At 35.1% G+C, this 22,589-nt stretch overlaps 2 protein-coding genes across 3 annotated transcripts; one reads left to right on the top strand and one right to left on the bottom strand.

Annotated features, from left to right (window-relative positions):
- Positions 1–8: 8 nt before the first annotated feature.
- On the bottom strand, positions 9–18,299 carry LOC140052711 (UMP-CMP kinase-like). 2 transcript variants are annotated; one of them, XM_072098400.1, is made up of 9 exons: positions 18,149–18,299; positions 13,818–15,515; positions 12,316–12,444; positions 8,769–8,915; positions 8,108–8,245; positions 7,718–7,812; positions 7,376–7,472; positions 6,338–6,369; positions 9–1,575 (listed from the first exon to the last, which is right to left on the bottom strand). In XM_072098400.1, exons 2-9 carry the CDS (start codon positions 13,818–13,820, stop codon positions 1,398–1,400), a joined length of 819 nt encoding a protein of 272 aa, XP_071954501.1. In that variant the 5' UTR covers positions 13,821–15,515; positions 18,149–18,299; the 3' UTR covers positions 9–1,397. The 2 variants fall into 2 exon arrangements, with proteins under 2 accessions (XP_071954501.1, XP_071954502.1); XM_072098401.1 differs by lacking the exons at positions 13,818–15,515; positions 18,149–18,299 and adding an exon at positions 13,492–13,686 and having other exon boundaries at positions 11–1,575.
- A 1,468-nt stretch (positions 18,300–19,767) lies between these two features.
- Positions 19,768–22,556, top strand: LOC140052578 (uncharacterized). Its single transcript, XM_072098187.1, has 6 exons — positions 19,768–19,889; positions 20,336–20,396; positions 20,717–20,960; positions 21,210–21,269; positions 21,585–21,687; positions 22,100–22,556. The coding sequence occupies exons 1-6, from the start codon at positions 19,768–19,770 to the stop codon at positions 22,131–22,133; spliced, it is 624 nt and encodes a 207-aa protein (XP_071954288.1). The 3' UTR covers positions 22,134–22,556.
- Positions 22,557–22,589: the final 33 nt, after the last annotated feature.

Genomic DNA, 22,589 nt, shown 5'->3' with positions numbered 1-22,589 from the left:
TAAGGCATGTTTTACAGCACTCCCTTTTCTATAGCATACACAACCAGTGCATCACTAGTTTACAGGGAAGTGGGAGTTTACAGAATATAAATCATCACCATTAAAGTCTAGCTGGTGACCACAGGAATACACCGAGACCGGATATTGACATTAGACATTTACTACTGGTAAAAAGATATAAAATGGGACAAATTAATATACTGATGTGCCATTTAAACGGAGGCCTTCACACACCCACTGACCGTCACCACACCATTAACACATACCTACAGCCGTCACATGTTTATCTACTAGTTCAGTAACGAAAAGACATCTATCCTTTCAAATAATTTGCAAAAAGACAAACATATTCAAGCCATGTTTTTAATAAGCATGTACACAGTACAATTCTTATTGTCGATGTTGGTTTTTTTTTTTTATGTTGACATGAACTTTGTTACATTGGATGTACACATTTAACAACAATAGTTACAAACTGTGTTACATTAAATGTACACATTTAACAACAATAGTTTGAGTTTTCTTTTCACTTCCAAGATAAATTTGAGTTATTCAAATTGCTATTCTGTTATTCGAAGTCTTGATATAATTAAATACATTTTTACAAATTTTTGAATTATGTTCAGGATTGCTATCACCATGATCGTTTTGCGTCTCCAACAATTGCTTTGGTAGGTCAAACATAGAGCTATAAATCTACCATAATTTTCCATTTAACAAAAGCAAATAAAAACAGATGTCAACAGAATGGAATACTCCTTTTTAAAACTATGACATACATACAGTCAATAAACTAATGGCACTGCTGCTTGTATTTCACTCAAACATGATTCAGATGCTAAACTTTACTAATGGCACTGCTGCTTGTATTTCACTCAAACATGATTCAGATGCTAAACTTTACTAATGGCACTGCTGCTTGTATTTCACTCAAACATGATTCAGATGCTAAACTTTACTAATGGCACTGCTTGTATTTCACTCAAACATGATTCAGATGCTAAACTTTGCCTTGTAAAACAAAATAGCATGTGTGCAATGTATATTTTTGATTTAAACAAATAAGATATATTAAAACTAACTATACTTTTTCTAAAAACCCCAAAAGCAACACTTGGCTCTAAATCTCAAGGTAAAATAAATATTATTTAAATTTATATTCATTATTTTAATGATAGATAAAGTTAGTTAACTTTTTAATTTTTTTGGTCACAATTCACCTACCACCAAAAAGTAATCAAGTGTACAAACTTTAGTAAATTGAGTACAAACTTAGGTAAATTTGTATCTCTGTAATGTAATTATGTGGCTATTATTCTATAAAAACTGTCTAAAAGTTATAGAAAAACAAAACAAAATAATTTTTTTTTAAATGAGATAAAACATGTCCTAAGAAATTACAATATTTGACAAAACCAGGAGGTTGACTTTGGTTCTTCTGTCGCTGGTTCTTGTGTCACTGATTCTTCTCTCGCTGGTTCTTCCGTCGCTGGTTCCTCGGCGGTTTGAGGGGATTGCTCACTAGAGGGTGTAATATCAGCAGCAGGTGCTGGTGATGTTGGCTCAGCAGGTTGACTGTAAATAAAAACATTTGTATGAACTGTCAGTGTCATCATTATGCAATGTATTAATTAGTGGTAATAGTAGTAGTAATCAATTTCTTAGATGGTGGTAGTACGGTGGTAGTATGGTAGTAGTACGATGGTAGTAGTACGGTGGTAGTATGGTAGTAGTACGGTGGTAGTATGGTAGTAGATGATAAATGTCAAATATGCAGCCATGGTTAGTAATATGTTTCTAAATTCTGTCTACACTATCAAACTTCATGTCACAAAAAATGTGATGTGCCCATATTATAGACATGATGATGTTATATCACTACCATATTTGGGCATAGCACTATCATATTTGGACACATCACACTTTTTTTGATCAAATTAGTTTGATAGTGTAGACAGAGCTTTTAAGTCTGCAGTCAAATTAAATGTTTAAAAAATGTCAGTATTATGAAACTTGCAGCCAATTTTTTTTAATGACAGAAATTAGGAAGCCCAAATTTGTCCCTTACCTTTTAAAAGAACCTCTTAAAGACAATTGTAAATACTGTATGTAGCTTATACTACTATGAGCAGGTCAGATTGCAATCAGCACAAGGCATACCTGTACTATAAAGTTTCAAACTGTGTTCAAAGTATTTTATTTTGATAAACATACTTTTTGGACAAATTCATTTGATGTGCTCTCTTGTGCTGAGTTAGAGTGAAAGTGACAAAATGAAAATGTGTTAGGTTTCTACATGCATGAATAGCAGGAAAGAACCACAAACAAGAAAAGAAAGAAGTCAAAATTCAGTAAAATTAATTAATTCGATTTAATTTTACATTGACAATGGTACAAATGACAGGTTATATTTACATATTTCACATAGTGACTATTATTATACCTGCAATTACAATACACCTTTTATGTATGTAAACACACATTTATTTAAGTACAGTCAACTCTCCCAAAAACAGAAAACTGAAGTCCAAAAGGTCCCAAATTATTATTTAGAACACCAGAATTATAGGTATTGAGTGAGTAGACTGTATAGTAGTATATGTAATGGTGTACAAAAAGAATTTTTACCATTTGAATGCATAACAAAAAATATAAGCTAATAGAGACAAAGCCAGATGCGGACTATGAGTTTAAATATGATTATAAAATCATTTGCAATATACACCAGATGTGATATCCCTTACACTACCTAGTCCAGTTAGTATAAGATCATTTGCAATATACAGCAGATGTGATATCCCTTACACTACCTAGCCCAGTTAGTATAAGATCATTTGCAATATACACCAGATGTGATATCCCTTACACTACCTAGCCCAGTTAGTAGTTTTTATATACAGTCAACTCACCATTGGGCTCTCCTGTCTGGTTTTCAGAAATGTTGATAATCCAAATATGGATTAATGAATTTGGAACCTTTTGGTTAGTTGACTGTACTGTATTATGATTTAAATAACCTTTTTTAGTTGTTAGTATTTTTTATTATTTTTCACCTCAGATGTAAAATAAAATATTTAACATTATTTGGGTTGAGTGTCATGCTATATATTATACCATGTACTTAAAGACACTAGACCTACGTTTTTCGACCTAATTTAAGGTCACACACTTCATTTTATTTACAAAATACTATATGGACCTATTGCAATAACTGTTTTTATCTTTAAACGGTTAAAAATGTGAAAAGTATCAATTTAAGACAAGGGATGAACTGGCTTAATGTTTTTAAAGTAAAGTATCAATTTAAGACAAGGGATGAACTGACTTAATGTTTTTAAAGTAAAGTATCAATTTAAGACAAGGGATGAACTGACTTAATGTTTTTAAAGTAAAGTATCAATTTAAGACAAGGGATGAACTGACTTAATGTTTTTAAAGTAAAGTATCAATTTAAGACAAGGGATGAACTGACTTAATGTTTTTAAAGTAAAGTATCAATTTAAGACAAGGGATGAACTGACTTAATGTTTTTAATGTAAAGTATCAATTTAAGACAAGAGATGAACTGGCTTAATGTTTTTAAAGTAAAGTATCAATTTAAGACAAGGGATGAACTGGCTTAATGTTTTTAAAGTAAAGTATCAATTTAAGACAAGGGATGAACTGACTTAATGTTTTTAAAGTAAAGTATCAATTTAAGACAAGGGATGAACTGGCTTAATGTTTTTAAAGTAAAGTATCAATTTAAGACAAGGGATGAACTGACTTAATGTTTTTAAAGTAAAGTATCAATTTAAGACAAGGGATGAACTGACTTAATGTTTTTAAAGTAAAGTATCAATTTAAGACAAGGGATGAACTGACTTAATGTTTTTAAAGTAAAGTATCAATTTAAGACAAGGGATGAACTGGCTTAATGTTTTTAAAGTAAAGTATCAATTTAAGACAAGGGATGAACTGGCTTAATGTTTTTAAAGTAAAGTATCAATTTAAGACAAGGGATGAACTGACTTAATGTTTTTAAAGTAAAGTATCAATTTAAGACAAGGGATGAACTGACTTAATGTTTTTAAAGTAAAGTATCAATTTAAGACAAGGGATGAACTGACTTAATGTTTTTAAAGTAAAGTATCAATTTAAGACAAGGGATGAACTGGCTTAATGTTTTTAAAGTAAAGTATCAATTTAAGACAAGGGATGAACTGACTTAATGTTTTTAATGTAAAGTATCAATTTAAGACAAGGGATGAACTGACTTAATGTTTTTAAAGTAAAGTATCAATTTAAGACAAGGGATGAACTGACTTAATGTTTTTAAAGTAAAGTATCAATTTAAGACAAGGGATGAACTGGCTTAATGTTTTTAAAGTAAAGTATCAATTTAAGACAAGGGATGAACTGACTTAATGTTTTTAAAGTAAAGTATCAATTTAAGACAAGGGATGAACTGACTTAATGTTTTTAAAGTAAAGTATCAATTTAAGACAAGGGATGAACTGACTTAATGTTTTTAAAGTAAAGTATCAATTTAAGACAAGGGATGAACTGACTTAATGTTTTTAAAGTAAAGTATCAATTTAAGACAAGGGATGAACTGACTTAATGTTTTTAAAGTAAAGTATCAATTTAAGACAAGGGATGAACTGACTTAATGTTTTTAAAGTAAAGTATCAATTTAAGACAAGGGATGAACTGGCTTAATGTTTTTAAAGTAAAGTATCAATTTAAGACAAGGGATGAACTGGCTTAATGTTTTTAAAGTAAAGTATCAATTTAAGACAAGGGATGAACTGACTTAATGTTTTTAAAGTAAAGTATCAATTTAAGACAAGGGATGAACTGACTTAATGTTTTTAAAGTAAAGTATCAATTTAAGACAAGGGATGAACTGACTTAATGTTTTTAAAGTAAAGTATCAATTTAAGACAAGGGATGAACTGGCTTAATGTTTTTAAAGTAAAGTATCAATTTAAGACAAGGGATGAACTGACTTAATGTTTTTAAAGTAAAGTATCAATTTAAGACAAGGGATGAACTGACTTAATGTTTTTAAAGTAAAGTATCAATTTAAGACAAGGGATGAACTGACTTAATGTTTTTAAAGTAAAGTATCAATTTAAGACAAGGGATGAACTGACTTAATGTTTTTAAAGTAAAGTATCAATTTAAGACAAGGGATGAACTGACTTAATGTTTTTAAAGTAAAGTATCAATTTAAGACAAGGGATGAACTGACTTAATGTTTTTAAAGTAAAGTATCAATTTAAGACAAGGGATGAACTGACTTAATGTTTTTAAAGTAAAGTATCAATTTAAGACAAGGGATGAACTGACTTAATGTTTTTAAAGTAGTATACAGTCTATGCAGTATTTTTACAAAACGTCAACAATTGTAGGTCTAGTGTCTGAATGAATATCTCAGTAGAGTAAAGTTTACAATTGAGTTGAATGTATATGCTCAATGATATTATAGCGTGTCTTTAAATGAATATCTCAGTAGAGTTAGTTTACAATTGAGTTGAATGTATATGCTCAATGATATTATAGCATGTACTTAAATGAATATCTCAGTAGAGTTAGTTTACACACTGATGGCAGATGTATGATATTGATTATTCCTTAATATACTGTAGCATGAACATTTGTTATAAATATGTTAAAAATAGAATAGCAGTGTAAATATCTGCTTTTGCATTTTAAATTAGGTTTATCCAAATATTCACAAATCCATTTGAAATGAATTTGTCAACAGCTTTAGCAGCTAAATCATTATTTTGTCATAGTTATGCTATTTTTGATAATTCTTTTCTCTCTACAAAATTAGGCCTATAAATAATTTTCAGGAAAAATGTAAAAAAAAACAAAAAACTCGGTGGTGGTACTTAATATAAGTTCATCTTTTATGTTATTTAAGCTTTAGTAGGTTAAAAATTGAGTTGTTTTACATTCTAAAATAATACAATTTATAATATGTCAACCATGTCAACCAAAAAGCAAGGAATTAAGTAAAAGTTAAACATAAAATAGATATTTGGAATATCCTAGTATACTATATTATTAAAAAAAGTGAAACAGAATATTAGAGTAGGAAATAAAATGTCAATGCTGAATGTTGTATTCCACAAGATGCATCAAGTACATGCATACAACATGCACTACTATCCTTATCAATATGTTCTACTATCCTTATCAATATGCACTACTATCCTTATCAATATGTTCTACTATCCTTATCAATATGTTATAATCTGTTTATCTTGTCAAAGATACCCAATTATATTACTATTTATTACATCACAAGTTTCTAAAAATCTACAAAACCTTAAAATTTGCTTACTCAGTAAAAAGTTTCTTAACGTCGGCAAACACCTACAAAAATAAAGGAAAAGGTCAAAGTTGAGTGTGACTTTGAAATAGAAAGTAACCGAGCTAAGAAATGAATAATTCAGTATATTCATAGTAGATAGAATTTCGTATGGAAATGGTTTATACATTTAAAAGAACAAAACTAGTTTGAAGGATATTGTCTGTCAATTAACAATGATTAGAAGGACTAGGGGCCTGTTCGTAGGGGTTGAAAATACCAGCTTATTCCCGATTTCCGTTCGCGTGACCCAATTAACTTTTTCCTCAGGCTACAAAAAATTCGAGGCAAAATGTTCACCAAATTTGCAGGTTATTTCAGCGATAATCCAATTATACTCGGCCTTCGAGGATAATAAATCTCCGATAGAGGCAATGTATCAAATTTTGACAAACGTTCGCTGCCTAGGCCCGTCATTTCTCCAACGAAGCTCTTCCATACACGCTTCGAGAGCGATCGTCAGCTGGTGCTGTCCTTGTTGGTGTAGACCGCTTAGTAGGCCTAGCTGGTCGGTGGTGTTTCGTGTAACATTGGGCTCAAATTCTTCGTCAAGTAAAATAAATGGTCGTCAGGAGAAGGCATATTTCGGCGTTAAGAGGCATAAGGTTTGTCGCAAGGATAAGCAGTGTAAAAGGTAGCAAGTAATTGTTATTGTAAAGAAAGATCGCGAGTAAAAAATATACAACACGAAACTAGCGTGCGAAAATGGGGTCGTAGGTTGTAAAGACAACTGACCTTAAAACGTAATTTCCGGTTTGTGATTCGTCGATTAAGCATTTAAGTACGAACAACACTCAATTTATAACCCGAGGCATGGGTGAAATTAAGCGCTTATTTTAACCACCGTACGAACACGACCTAGTTCTCAGAAAAAGTTAATTATATCAGCCTGTTTTACAAAAGGGATTAATATTGAATGCCATAGTACGCACATTTTGCGGTACAAATGCATGATTTTTTTTTCTGATATCTTTATGTTTAGTTGATACATTTGCTTTGTTATTTACTTACCTCGTCTGCTGGTCTATTAGCCTCTACTTTCTCCACCAAGTTCTGTTTGGCATAATGCTCAATAATTGGCATTGTTGATGACATGTGTGTATTAAACCTAAAATTAAATTGTAGTCATTTAATTCATATTATTTAGAACACATTGCTTTGTTAGTAAATATTTTTATTTACATTAAAATGTTGGCAAGATACACAGTATTACTCTGCCAGATAGGGAGCAACATAACTAATGAATACTTAGGTCTAGGAAGAACAACTTTCGACCTCCAAATCCTGCATAAAATTATCTGCGGCCTATTAATACTATAGAAAAACAGCACTGTTTATGAAGACAAGATTTACCTCTTTTTTAGACTCTCTTCGTTATCGTCAGCTCTTGCTGCTGTTCCTTGTTTAGCGGCTTCCTCGCCTCTTTTTAAACACCTTTTTACACATTCCTGTTAATAACATGGAGACAGGGTCAAGTTTGGAAATTACAAATCAGTTATTCACAAGACTTTTTGACAACAAGCATTTCACCAAAATATATACCTTGCATTTAAAACATAAACAGCAAAAAGAAAGGCCATTTTTACAGTTTTATTAGTCAGTTTTAATGTCTTTTTATGAATGTTTTTTAATCTATTACTTTAAAAAAACAGGACCATATGTAACATGTGCAATATCTATACCTGATATGTTTTTCGCTTGTACAAATATGTTTTTAATGAAATAAAAGAAAAATAAATTTACCTCTTCTGAGCACTCAAAAAACAGTACAAATTTGAGATTAACTTTGTCGGTCATTTGTTGGTCCCAACCGGTTAAATTGTCTTCATTTCGTGGAAAACCATCCACTAAAAACTTTTTAACAGTACTTTCATTCATGGCCTAGTAAAGAAATCATTATGTTATATAATGGACTTTATTACTTTAAATATTGCTACTGACGTCATGTCATGATGAAAAACTTTCTGCATAGGGATGTAGTTATGGGGAGCAGAGCAAGGCGACGCCTCCCACTGTAAGTAAACACTTCCCACCCAGCTTAAAAGACAAATGTTAAGGTTTTTGTGTGCAGACGCTACTGCTAAAACCTGTTTTCTAAACTGTTTGAGACCAATATTTATTGATCATTTTATTTAAGAATAAAAATTCCATATATACAACAAACAAAATGGAAAATCACAATAAAATATGATTTTCTCCCATTTAGTGAAGACATTTGAAGATCGTAACAGATAGTTCGTAGTACACCTAACAAGATCATTTTCATTATTCAAAATTCTTATTCTAAAACCATAGGCGCACTTGCGGACATGCTGGTAAAGAAAGAATTCTCCTCGTGGCAAACATACTAGCACCACAGTGCTGAGGCAAACACAAAATAATGTAACATAGTTGCATAGCATACCCTTTCGATGAGACTTATCGTAATTGCAACCGGCACAATAGAGCCGTTCTTAATGTGTGTCTGTATTAGCTCGCCATATTCGGATCCTTCCTTGTTTCTTTCTGCTCTTAATAAATCACCTGCTGATAAGTGAACATAACCAAACTCCTACATACAAAATTACACATTTAAGTTGATTCTAAAAAAAGCATTGTTAAAAAAAATTATAAAGCTCTGACACTATCAAACTAGTTTGACAAAAAAAGTTTGATGTGCCCAAATATGATAGCAACATTATAAAACAAGGTATATCACCACAAAAACTTAAAAGCTACCAACCATTACTTGACTTGTTAGTGGAGCTGTGCAACACGGCGACACAGCTCGTCTCACTGTTGTTCCTCATTTTTTGACGTTATTTTCGTATATTTGGACTGTATTGTATTGTGGAAGAAGTCATTTGATTTATACATTATGTTGTATGTGAAAGTTTTGAAATTTCTGTATTTTTTGCTGATTTATTGGATGTTCTTACTGTGTGGATTGAGTAAGCCGGGCGGTGGAATTGCGTACACGTCATCTGATTTGCATTCCATGGGCGAGAGGTCGACCTCACCGCTACCGGCACACGTTGAATTACCATCTGAGATACAACGTCGCAGGCCTCGGAAAAGGGGCAAGGCTGGTGGGGTCAGAAAACGACTACAACGAAGGAAATGTAAGCCTTTTATACCATCTTTAATATTTGGAAATGTTAGATCTTTGAATAACAAAGTCGATTTACTCAGAGCAAACGTCGAACACTTCAGCGATTTTAGGAATGCCAGCTTACTTGCATTCACGGAAACCCACCTGAGCGATAAGCACAGCGATCAACATATTCAAGTAGTTGGCTTTAAATCTGTTCGTGGGGATCGTACAGCCGAAGCGAACAAAGATGGCGGTGGTGGTCTTTGCCTCTACATTAATGAGAAATACTGTCATCCAAATAACTCTACGCTTAAGCTTCATAAATGTTCGCCACACTCGGAAGTGCTGGTTGTTGGTATTCGCCCCTACTATCTTCCGAGAGAGTTCTCGCATGTTATCAATGTTATGGTATACATACCTAACAAAAAGCTTAAAAAGCCTGCTATAAATGAGATCGCAGAAATTATCGAAGGTATTGAGTGTAGTCACCCTGAGGCGCTTGTAATTATCAATGGCGATTTCAACAGATGCAAGCTCAAGAAAACAACGGCCACATATTATCAGCATGTTACATGTAAAACGAGGGACAACGCGATTCTTGATTTATGCTACTCTAGTGTGAAGGATGCCTATATTTCGACCCCACTACCGAACTTGGGCAAATCTGATCATAATTTGATTTTACTCAGTCCTAAATATCGCCCGTTAAATAAGACATGCCAACCAAAAATTATTAATGTACGTAAATGGTCTCCTGAAGCCGAGGAAGCCCTGATAGCGGAATTTGAATCTACCGATTGGGATATTTTTACGGAGGATGAAGATTTGAATAGTATTACTTATGCAGTGAGCTCGTACATAAACTTTTGTATTGATAAATGCGTTCCAGTTAAAAAAGTGAAAATCTACCCTAATAACAAGCCATGGATCACGAAAGGCGTTAAATTACTGTTGTGTGAGAAACGTAAAGCCTTTAAGATGGGCGACTCTAATCGTATGAAAATATTGACTAGAGAGATTAAATCTGAAATAATGAAACAGAAGAACATTTATAGGAAAAAAGTTGAACATAACTTCAGGTCTAATAATATGAAACAAGTTTGGCAGGGTATTAAACTTATGAGTGGTTACACAAACGGTGGTAATACACCCACCTCGATTCCGAATGTTACTGTGCAATATGTTAATGAGTTAAATGAATTTTATAACCGTTTTAATGTTCATGATTTTAAAAAAGAAAGAGAGGCCCTATTTAGCTTGTGTCGGGTGACTGAAGATGATCCCAAATTTAGTATAAGCATTTCTGATGTACATAACGAATTCATGAAACTCAATTCATCGAAGGCTGCTGGGCCGGATAGAATCCCACCACGAGTACTTAAGGTCTGCTCTCCTCACCTTGATGGTATATTTACATTTATTTTCAATATGTGTCTTTCTTATCATGCGTTCCCGGATATTTGGAAACTTTCATGCATAATACCGGTACCTAAGAAACCTAAGATTAACAGCATGAATGATTTGAGACCTGTTGCACTCACGTCTGTCGCGATGAAAATATTGGAACGTATTATTTTAAAAATTATGCAACCTTATGCTGAAAAAGTGTTAGACCCGTTGCAATTTGCTTACCGATCACTCCGTAGTACCAGTGATGCGATTTATTTTAAATTACATAAATTGTATTCACATCTAGATAATGTAAAGAAAGGCCACTCGGCACGTATTATGTATTTTGATTTTCAGTCTGCGTTTAATACCATACAACCCCATATCTTAGCAGACAAAATGTTGAATATGGAGTTTCCCCGTCCGATTGTTCGTTTAGTTTTAAATTTCATTTGTGATAGAAAACAATTTGTTAATATTAATGGTGTTAAGTCAGAAATCGTAACCTCTGACACCAGTGTTCCTCAGGGTACTGTCAACGCACCTAAATTATATTCCTTGTATACGGCCGATTACAGATCTTTAAATGATGAGCTTTGCCCCGTTGTTAAATTCGCTGATGACACTAGTACTATTGGTCTCATAGTTTCAAACAATGATGAAAATTATCGTAGCGAAATACAAAGATTTGTAAAATTTTGTGACGATAATTATCTCCAAATAAATGCATCAAAAACAAAGGAGATGATCATTGATTTTAGGACTAAACATAAATTTAATTTTCAACCAATCACTATCAAAGGTAAAGAAATTGAAATTGTTGACCAGTACAAGTATCTAGGAATTGTTTTCAATGATAAACTGAATTGGGGAGACCATATAGACTACATCAGCAAAAAATTAAATCCCAGAATGTATTGTATGAGAACTTTATATAAATTTAACTCCTGTGATTTGATGTTACTTTCGTTTTATAGATCCGTTATATGTAGTGTTTGGACGTATTGCCTCTCCTGTTGGGCTGGTAATGTTACCGGAGGGAATAAAGGACGCCTTGAAACTTTCGTCGGGCTGGTAAAATGATTGGTCTGGAACTGCCTTCCTTTACCGATGTGCACCTAGAACACCTCCAGAAAGATTTCGAACGCATTGAGTCGGATGCCTCTCATCCTCTCCACAAAGTGATCATAGACCAACTTAATCCAAGTGGTAGATTGAGGCTCCTCAGTGTGAAAACAAATCGATTTGCTAAATCCTTTATTCCCTTCGGTATCATCCAGTACAACAGGAAGTCAAGAAGATAATTTTATATTGTAATTTTTTAGATGTTTTTATATGAATGGTTTTATGCTATATTTGTTTTTATTGTGTTTTCTTTGTTATTATGACGAGCAATGAATTTCCTTGTTGAGGATCAATAAAAGTTATCTTATCTTATCTTGACAATAGTAGAATATTAATTAGAACATTCAGTGTGAATGAAACTTACCTCAACGATCTTAGAGCATTGTGTACCCTTTCCTGCTCCAGGGGCTCCAAGCACAAATGCTACCAACGGCTTCTCAGATGACATTATGATCCGACTTGCAAAGCGAACAAAAGTTACCAACATACAATGCTGAAAACAAACACACACGATTTGAGATCAGATGAACGGATGCAAGAGGTTGTTGTACTAGTAATATTATCTTTTAGTATTTTAATGCAAATTGTTATCTAATCTTTATGTATTTTATTGTTGTGTTGCATTTCATCACATAATCTTTGCCTATTAATAGCTGTGGCTAAGAAAAGGAGAATGAAGTAAAAGTGAATTCTCTGCTGCTGCAAGACGATTAATTTTCAACTTGATATTCATCATTGTATCATTATACAAAAATATTTTGTTCTTCATCTGACTTTGCTAAGGTCGCCATCATCGATACAGCCTATTTGTATTGAAATGTATTGAGGTGATGAAATAAGATTTATTTTTAATATTTTGTACTACATTGTGGATATTTGTTATTATAATTATTTGAATTGAAAATTTAATATGATTAATATTGATTTGATTTCTTTTGAAATACCCATAAAATTCAACATCATTAATTATCAGTAATAAAAAAAATCTAAAAAACAAGCAAACAAACAAAATCAAAGTTATGTTAAAAATAAATTCTGTATCATTCATAGATCTACCGAGCTACAGTAGGCCTTAGGCCTAGGTATAGGCCTAGATAGGCATTTATTTACGCATGGAACTGTTGTAAGGTAAGCCTTAGAGTTAGACTCTACTAGGGTCTAGCATTTGAATAAAACTTGAGGCAGTGGAATCAGGGAGGTATACCTCACTGGTGGAATTAAAAACAGTGCACTTGGCATAGGCCTAGCTAGTAGCTAGCCTACTAGCTAGTAGGCCTAGCCTACTAGCTAGTAGGCCTAGCCTAGGCCCTAGGCCTAGCCTAGGCCCTAGGCCTAGCTAGCTAGCCTAGATTAGCTCTCTAGGCCTAGGCTAGGCCTAGATCCGCTTAGCCCCTAGCACTAGCTAGTTAGGTCTAGACTAGGCTAGGCTAGGCTAGCCTACACTCTCACTAAAGTAGGGCCTAGCCTAGCTAATACTATAGGCCGCCTAGCATATAACAATTGAAATACTATGTTTTAAGACACGATAGATTTCAAATACCTTTCAACAACTCCTCCGCACTTTACGTGGTGGTGGTGGTGGTGTGGGATCGGATTTAATTGTTCGCCATAAAAAAGTGTCGTCATCATTAATTGCAACAAGTAAAAACGTAGAGGGCGGCAAAAGCATTTTTTTGCCGATCAGACACACGGGACGTTGTACGTACGTCGTACGTGCACGCAAAAACCGGAGCGATTTAATATTAAGTTGTTATTTTAGCAACAATGTTGGGTAGTAAAATAAAAAAAATGATGTTTTAAAGAGATTGCTAGTCTCTTGGTTTAGTTCCTTAACTACGATAAAAGACTACAACGTAAAATACTCACCATTGTAATAGTCTTTGTATGATAATAATAAGTGAGTAGTAATAATATAGGTTTAGTTTCCGTCGTCGACTTCTCAAGTGTCCCAAACGTACTTGACGTTCCAAGATACGCACGGCGGAGCGCGTCCAGGTGTTTAGAACGACGCGCTCCGCTTAAGCATCTGTGTAGCGGCACTACATTCCTCCTTGTTTTATTTCTTTTGTCTTCCCTCTTGTTCTTCTACACACGTACTTGCTCTTTCTTTCTTTTCTTCCACTTCATTTTTCTTCTTTTTTTTTTTTTTTTAAACACAACAATAACACAACATACATACATAGAATTCCAGAAAAAGAAACTACCAAGAACCCGATAAGAATTTTGTTTAAAAAAATGAACTAATTGGAATTAATTTTAAAATTAATTTAAATAAATTTTCATTAATTTGGTCTTGGATTTTTTTTTTTTTTTTTTTTTTTTTTTTTTTTTAACCTATTCATAGGCAAACTGGGCGTGGAAGTGGAGGTTTTCCAAGAATCCCTCCAACATCCTAACCGCCGCTGCCCTCAGCTGGCCACTTCCCGGCTGAGCCAAACGCTCCACCACCTCCCGATTGGCATTGAATGCCGACCGCAGAGCAACTCTGTCGGCCCGCCTTAACTGGCATAACAATGGCGTGGGTGAATGGATGTTGTTTTCCACGTTCGGTTGCCACCGTGCTTGGCGTGATGATGGTCCGGTCCGTTGACGTAGTGGTCCAGTTGGCTTAGGAAATCGACGGCGTCTGGGCTCCGCCGAGGTAGGCCTACCATACCTCTGGCACAGCTCCACAAATGCCCCCTTATTATCCCTAGTGGCTCTCGCCACCAGGAAAAGGAGACACCGAGTGTGGAGCAGACCCAGCGGTGACACTAACGGCGATAGAGTGTTCGACTCGGGCATCTCGAGCCCCGCCGCCTCGCCCATCGACTCCATCATCTTCCTTAGAGATTTGGTGAAGAAGAATCCAGGCTGGATTCTCCCCTCGGCGTTGAAAAGTGCTACCGCCTTGGTGACACTCCCGCCGCACTCCGGAACGAGTTTCACTAACTCCTGGATGAAACTCCAGCGCCGAGATGAGGTGGTCGACGATACCTCCGGCGATGTTTCCGTTATGAATGGCGGTATGTGGTGCGTCAGGTGTTGTTTTGGGTTTTCGGGCACCCGGCCACATCCTGCCACTGGACACAGGAATGCCCGACGTGACCGCTTACCCGATTCCCTCTGACCGCCTTCAGGATGAGGTCTTTTGTTGTCTTTCGACCGTTTGTCGGCCTTTCCCTGAGATTTAACTTTTGGTACCGCCCCAGCACTAGGTGGAACAGCACTGGTCGCCGTACCAACGAGACGGACGTCTCGGCACGCAAAGTCCGACTCCTTACTTCCCGGAGTTCGCCATACCTTCACGGCTGGCGCGGCGGGAAGCAACTCTTTACGAAAAATGGAGGTGGACTTTGGCCTCTCCGGCGATCCTGCCAAGACCTCTGGCGTCTCTCTGCCCTCAACTACTGGCGGATCTAGGTCCCCGACCTCCATCGCCACATCATCTTCTTCCAATCCAGTAGGTGAAGGTGGAGACTTTCGTTTCGCAGCTGGTTTGCCCAACGGCGGGAAGTCTTCCACCTGCAGCAGGAACAATTCCTCCTCCACCGTTACTCGATCGGAAGTAGTGCAGTTATCCATCTGTAAAACATTAAGAGGCAAAACACAAGTTTAGTACAAGATAGTATTTCTACCCCTCGATTACAAATTGTTGGGACGAAAACTCTGGCGCCTGTAACAAAAATAGTGATCATCGTTTCCGCCAGAGGAGTTCCAACATCTCTTCAGAGCTAGTTATCGAGTTATTTGTGATGTCACTGCCGTGAAGAATGTACAACGTAAGTAGTACATGGCTGCTTTCCCCTTCTTACCTAAGTGAAAAGCCTCCTTCTTCTCCGCCAGGTTCCATCCACTAATTCAGGCATACCCCTCAAATCTATCCCAGAAAATGTACCAGTCATTTTGACCGAAAAATTCCAGGTTTCTCTGAGGGCGGAAAGGTAGTCTTTTCCGACGCTCACCTCGCCATTCTTCATTATGACCGTATCAACCACGCAAGTGGTCCTTATTCACATAATGAACTCAGCGCGGATCACGTCCGAAACTTCCGCCATTACTCTCTCTTCGGACGTACTCGTTCGTATTGTCCTCATTACCGCGATCTCGATCATTGTAATCGAAACCTCGACAATCAGTCCGAACTTGACCGACATCGTCCGAGTAGCGTTTATAGCGATTACCGTCGATGTACCCCCGTGGCGACATTCCCATTCTACTACCCCGATTTAGGATACCGTCGTTCAGGCTCTCAATCTCTTGCGTCCCCTTGGCGATTTATTGATCGCCAAGGAACTCGACCGCGTTCCATAGGCACAAACCTATTGGACTCGCCGCCAGTTCGTTCATCGAAACGCATGTTGTCATCGCCCGGATAATGAGAGTCGCGATTTCAGATATCCCCATTAGGAGTACCGTAGTTGGAACAGGAATTAAACCGCCTATCCGTGGTTACATTCGACACAGAGTTAACGTCAGGAATAACTGCTCCTCCTCCCCGTTAAAACTAATCGACGCATTCTTTGAAGTCACCTGATTATTAGGATTAACTTCAAGATCAGACCCTTCAAAGACCTCGTCAGTACTATCCTTTTATGATTTTCGCCGATGTCGGCGCATTATTATTATTTTTTTTTTTTAACAGAGCCGGTGCTTTCTTCGTTATAAGCAAACACCGAATAAAGCACGTAGTTGATGCCATATAGCTATCTAGATCCGCAACTAATGTTACGTCTCCCGATCACGTGCAAGAACTCGTTCCGACCTCCAACCATTTCCCTCAGTCTTCTTACATTGAGCGAACTAGTTTACCATAAAACTCGCCCTTCTTCTAGTATACTCGTTCAGAATTACCGAGTTATACTGTGACTGAACTAAATTTACCGTTGGAATCTTTCGATTGAATTAGTCACCAATGAATATAGTAGGCACATTTAGAAAGAACACACAGAACAATATCACAATGTAAGCTAATAATAAATTCTTTCTAATCTCAAATAAATGTCCACTTCATTGATTCCTAAAACAACTACAACCCAACAGTAAATAATCGCGTAATAATAGAATTCTGAGCATTCGCCTGAGCATACCGGCGTGCGTATAACTAAAACTCACATCCACATCCTAAAAATAGTATTCTAAAAATAGGATGTTTCCGTAAAGTAAAATAGCCAATCAGAAACTATTAGTACATAGAATTCTTTCATTGCTCAACCAATCAGAGTACGCACGTAACCGCGTCATCATCGCTTGCATTTTCATTCCCTGGATAATGCACAGCTCGCGCTGCACGACCCTCTCAGGTAGCGAGTATGCAAATGCAATGATCTGATTGGTTGCTGTAGCCTAGCCAATCGTATGATGCCCAAGAACTGCGCGGCAGTTTGTTCGAATGGAATAAGACCTGGATGAGATCTGAAACAATATCGAAAAACTATCGCCCAAGACTCGGAGGATCTAGGCCTAGGCCTACCCTAATACAATTGACCAGTATACCTTAAATACATTCTCAACCATCTTCCCTCTAATGAAAAAAAAATTTTTTTTTTTTTTCAAAAAAGGCAAAGTTTTTATTCATTTTTGCGGTTCCTGATAAACTAATAAAATAAATAAATAAATTCTTCCAACACTGCCGACTTCCAGTGAAGGAACGACGTAAACAACTGGCCCACTAATATGATAACTAATACTTCCTAGCCTAACCTAATCGTATATTTTCCGAAATCGGACATGAAACACGGGCCATGTCGTTTCGTTCTGGAATCACGAGTCCAGCGGGTTAACATACAAAACCCATTCACGTCACGAGCGTGAACATTCATGTCACAAGCATGAAATTCATGTCACGAGCATGAATAATAATATTCTTATACTACAGTTTCATCTAGTATAGGCCAATCGTTCATTCGTCGAATATTAAATATAAAAAATAAAAATAATAAATCCTAATCTACTATTCATCCCCAACTCTCGGAGAGAACATGAACTTATAAGAAACATTCACGTTCTTATCCTCGAGACGGTGATGAATTGGCGAGGGCCGATACATTGAATGTAAATAAATAAACAACGCACGTCCAGATTCGCGTATTTTCGGCGTCATATTTCGCCAGAAAAATATCGCGTTTAATTTTAATCCTCGTCGCCAATAAAGAGATTGCTAGTCTCTTGGTTTAGTTCCTTAACTACGATAAAAGACTACAACGTAAAATACTCACCATTGTAATAGTCTTTGTATGATAATAATAAGTGAGTAGTAATAATATAGGTTTAGTTTCCGTCGTCGACTTCTCAAGTGTCCCAAACGTACTTGACGTTCCAAGATACGCACGGCGGAGCGCGTCCAGGTGTTTAGAACGACGCGCTCCGCTTAAGCATCTGTGTAGCGGCACTACAGTTTCATCAAAATGATCATTTAAATTGATTAACGTGCCAAGTATTGCCTAACTCATCCCCCACCCAAAATGTTTTAGTCTCAACGATTATAAACAATGTTCTCCATGTGGAATGCCATCCTGAGATGAGTAGTAGTAATTAGTCTTGTTTATTTTATTTCATTTATATGTAATTTTTACTTTCTATGGAGCAGAGATTCCAAAATAAAAGATTGAATGAATGAAGCTTGTGGGACTGGAAAACATCCAAGTGCATGAACATATCTTTAAAAATATCAAAATTATATTTTTGTGATTGTTTAGTGTATAAAATATAAAATTAACAACAGAAACGCATGGATTTAATAATATATAATTTCTAAGATACGTGCACACAAGTACCTAGTCTGGGCTCCAGACGGAGTTGTGTCTTAATATTAATTAGTAAATATAAATATGTGCCTCTACACAATATAAAACTTCTCCCGGAAAATCCATCCCTCCGAAAATTACCTCTAACTCTAAAATAAACTACATTAATAATTAATATAACTAATAAATAAGTTTAATTACCTCCATTAACAGTAAATGATGTTTCTTCATTTTTTTCTCCTATTTCTCGTCACAAATTTGATCTTCTATTCAGGCCACCCTTTGCTCGAACTGTCTGTTTTCAATCTTCACTCTTTCCTAGATTCTGTAAACTTTGGAATGGTCTTCCCTCTGAATTAAGTGAGCTTGCTCTCCTTGGCAGGTTTCAAGAGTTCGAGACTAGTCTTCGCCAACACTATTTCTTTTGATTTTACCTGGTCCCTGCTGTATTTTTTTTCATAACGTCTTAGATTTTTTTTTCGTCATTTATATTATATTTTATTTCTGAAAGTCTTTAAACAGTGATTGGGTTCGCTTTTGACAATCCTGGCTTTTTTTTTTCTTTTTGTATTTTTATGTATTTCTGTTGTAATTGTAATGAGCCGATATTGAATAAATCAAATCAAATAAAGAGCGAAAAAACCGATTATGACCAGAATATTTCTTACAAAAAACGCTGCTCGCTAATTGTTATTGCTAATGTCAAGTCTGGGGGTCACTTCATCACGCCTAGATACTTCAAGTATCCTATTACAAACAAAAACTTCAATGGACTGTTTTGATAATAATTCAATGATTATCTGACAGTGAATTATAGTAATATCATGGGACTCATAAATACCAGAAATGCTTTGGGATTTGTCATTAGACTCTTTTCCCAGCCGTTTTTTGGATTCAACAGGTGGTACCTATAAATTAAAGTCGAGTTTCCATTTTAACAAAAATGTCAAAGTGTAGTACTATACTGCTGCTTGATTTCATCTAATGAATGAGTCATCTCGTGTGACGTAGCGGGCTAGAGCAGCAGCGTGAAAAAAAAAGTTGAAATCATGAATGACAATTATAGAGGGCGGTCTTTTAAAAACAAAAACATGGAATCTTTAGCAAAGATTGTCGAATCAAACAATGCATCAAATTTGCGATCAACGATTATCTCAGAGGGAATAAAATATTTAAGTTTTACCACATCAACTCAATTTGAATGGGTATTTCAGTAAGAAAAAAATAATGCAGTAGACTAGTTGAAAACAAGGTTTCGTGCCTACTTCTAGAATAGAGCTAGGCCTAGTAAGTTAGTAAGTAGTACTTGGGCGACAGGCGATCCGTCCGCTACACCCTCTAGCTTTCAATTCAAGGCCTAGGCCTAACTATTCTAGAACACTATTATCTAGCGCCCTCTATAATGCCTCTGTATCCCATTTTGCTTTCCTAAACATATCAATCATGTGTCATTATTTATTATTTTTTATTCAGGCAAAAGGTACATTTTACAAAATATAATACATCGGTTTACAAAGATTAATTAGTCACATTTTATTGCAGTCAGTCATCATTTATTGGCTGTGATAATTGAATTATGATATTAATTAAATTAGGTCTAGCTACCTAGGCCTAGAAAGTTTTTTTTTAATGTTATTGTTTAAAAAAAATTGTTTTTAGTGCAACAAATGGGATTAACCTATGGCAGCAACAGTTGGACATATCCGAACTTAACTTACATGTAAGTATCGTTCTCATCCCCTCCCAGCCCGGAGGACATGGCGACGATTTAGATAGAAAAATGAACATTTTAAATTCTGTGTTCAGATTACTTAGTTGTATAAAAACAGTCTCTAAATTATACTTTGTTTTTTTTTATAAAAATATAAAAGTTAAAATTTGATTATTTATTGACAGAAATTCTGTTTGTCTGGCGACCACCGTAATGTGTGCTCTGCCTCGACTGTGAAAATAGCTCAACACATAACCTTATTTTTTAAATTTTTGTGAACATCTTGCTGAGAGCAAAAGTTTTTAAAAGCCGATTTTGTCTTTATTTAGAGAGAAGAGTCGGGATTTGCAAACAATGAAGAATATTTCAGCCAATTAAAAGCAGCTTTTGATGAAAACAAACTAACACTAACAAAGCAATCAGAAGAGGTTGTCTTGGTAACCGTGGGAAGTGGAACAAAATGTTTATGTTATGAATTAACTGAAGCCACTGTGAGCAGACGCAAGTCTGATTTGACAGAAATTTTATTTCACCTAGCAGCTGGAATGGATAAGCTAGAGCAGGAGGTCAAAGGTTAATATAAGTTATTTCTACTTATACATTGGGAATTTTGAGGGAAACAAATGAATGCTCACATTCACAAGAAGTAAACAAGAAAAGTGGATTTGGTTGTTGAGTTAAAAAAGTCATAAGTCCTTTTCTGTTCTGCAGACATGGGCGCTTTTTTTTGGAAACTAGATGGTCAATAACTAGATGGCCAATAACTAGATGGTCAATAACAAAATGGTCAATAACTATATGTATATGTTTTTTCTCCTCAAGATTTAAAAAAAGATCGAGATAGACTGAAGAATGTAGGCAACACTTCAAAGAAGTTGCAAGGTGATTATCTATCAACAAATAAAATAACAACATAACGTATGCCAATGCGTTCCTAAAGCTCTGTCTACACTATCAAACTAGTTTGACAAAAAAAGTGTGATGTGCCCATATATAGTAGTGATGTACTCAATATGGTAGTGATGTTACATCATCATGTCCATATATGGGCACATCACATTTTTTGTCACATAAAGTTTGATAGTGAGTAGACAGACCAACAAAAAACTTCTTACATGTGTATTACACAGAATCAGTAACTTTTGTCAATTGTTTTTAGTACAGTAATAGTTAAATTGTCTTTGTTTTTATTTCAAGATGGAATTGGAAGTAACATTTCTGATTTGGAAACTAAACAATTGGTTGTCAATAAACCTGCTAAAGATCCCGGAAGAAGCCTCATCAATCCAAATAGTAAAAAGTTAGTCTTTTTATGTTTATTTTATTGTGCCGATTTAAGTAATTTCCTGTCCTTGTCAATATGTACCCTCGTCTGGGTATTTCTCTGCTTACAACCACACCACACTCATTTTTCTCGTTGAACATGTTGTATTTGTTTTTGAGCCACTGAACAAGTTCTCATATTTCAAAAACCAAATTATCCTCTATCAATGCCAGAATAACTTGGTCTTTATTAAAAATGATTTAATTAAATATTAATCAACTCTTACTTGCTTCCAAAAGACTTATCTATTGATATCATTCACTGATATATTATAGTGTGTTGAGAATGTTGCTTAAGGAGTTATTTGTTTGCTATTTATTGCTATGACCAATCCTGCGCCTTAGTGTTAAGAAGGTACCCAGACAACATCTATTATTTTATTTTTCAGGAGGAAGATGGCCAGAGGGGTTGAATTTGATTAGACACAGTTTGTGTTCATTTAAAGGCAATAAATAAGTATACATTGTGGATTATCTTTCATTTAAATGTTATAATTTTGCTACCTCCTATCTTTATAGTACCAATTAACAAAGTTATCAGGTACAAGTTAGTTATAAATGAGTAGGTAAACATCTACGCAATCAACAAAATAAATAATAAATGTAGTAAATAGATGTAAAAATTGTAATTATTGTATTTTAACTATTTCTATATATTGTCTTGATTTTAAAATAAACATAATAAATACAACAGTGCTTGTGTGGCTTTATTTTTCGTATTTATATTATTATTATATTAAATTATAACAAAACTAATGGTTATGTCAATAATAATTATAATGTAAATGAGATTAAATTTGTATAGAAGTTTCTGCATACTTAAACTGTACATGTTATGTATTAATGGTGACTATATAAAATTCATTAGCAAAAGCATTA

Source organism: Antedon mediterranea, chromosome 6, assembly GCF_964355755.1.
Source record: "Antedon mediterranea chromosome 6, ecAntMedi1.1, whole genome shotgun sequence".
Lineage (NCBI taxonomy): Eukaryota > Metazoa > Echinodermata > Crinoidea > Comatulida > Antedonidae > Antedon > Antedon mediterranea.
The sequence above is the reverse complement of the archived record's forward strand: the minus strand, read 5'-3'. Positions and strand labels throughout refer to the sequence as shown.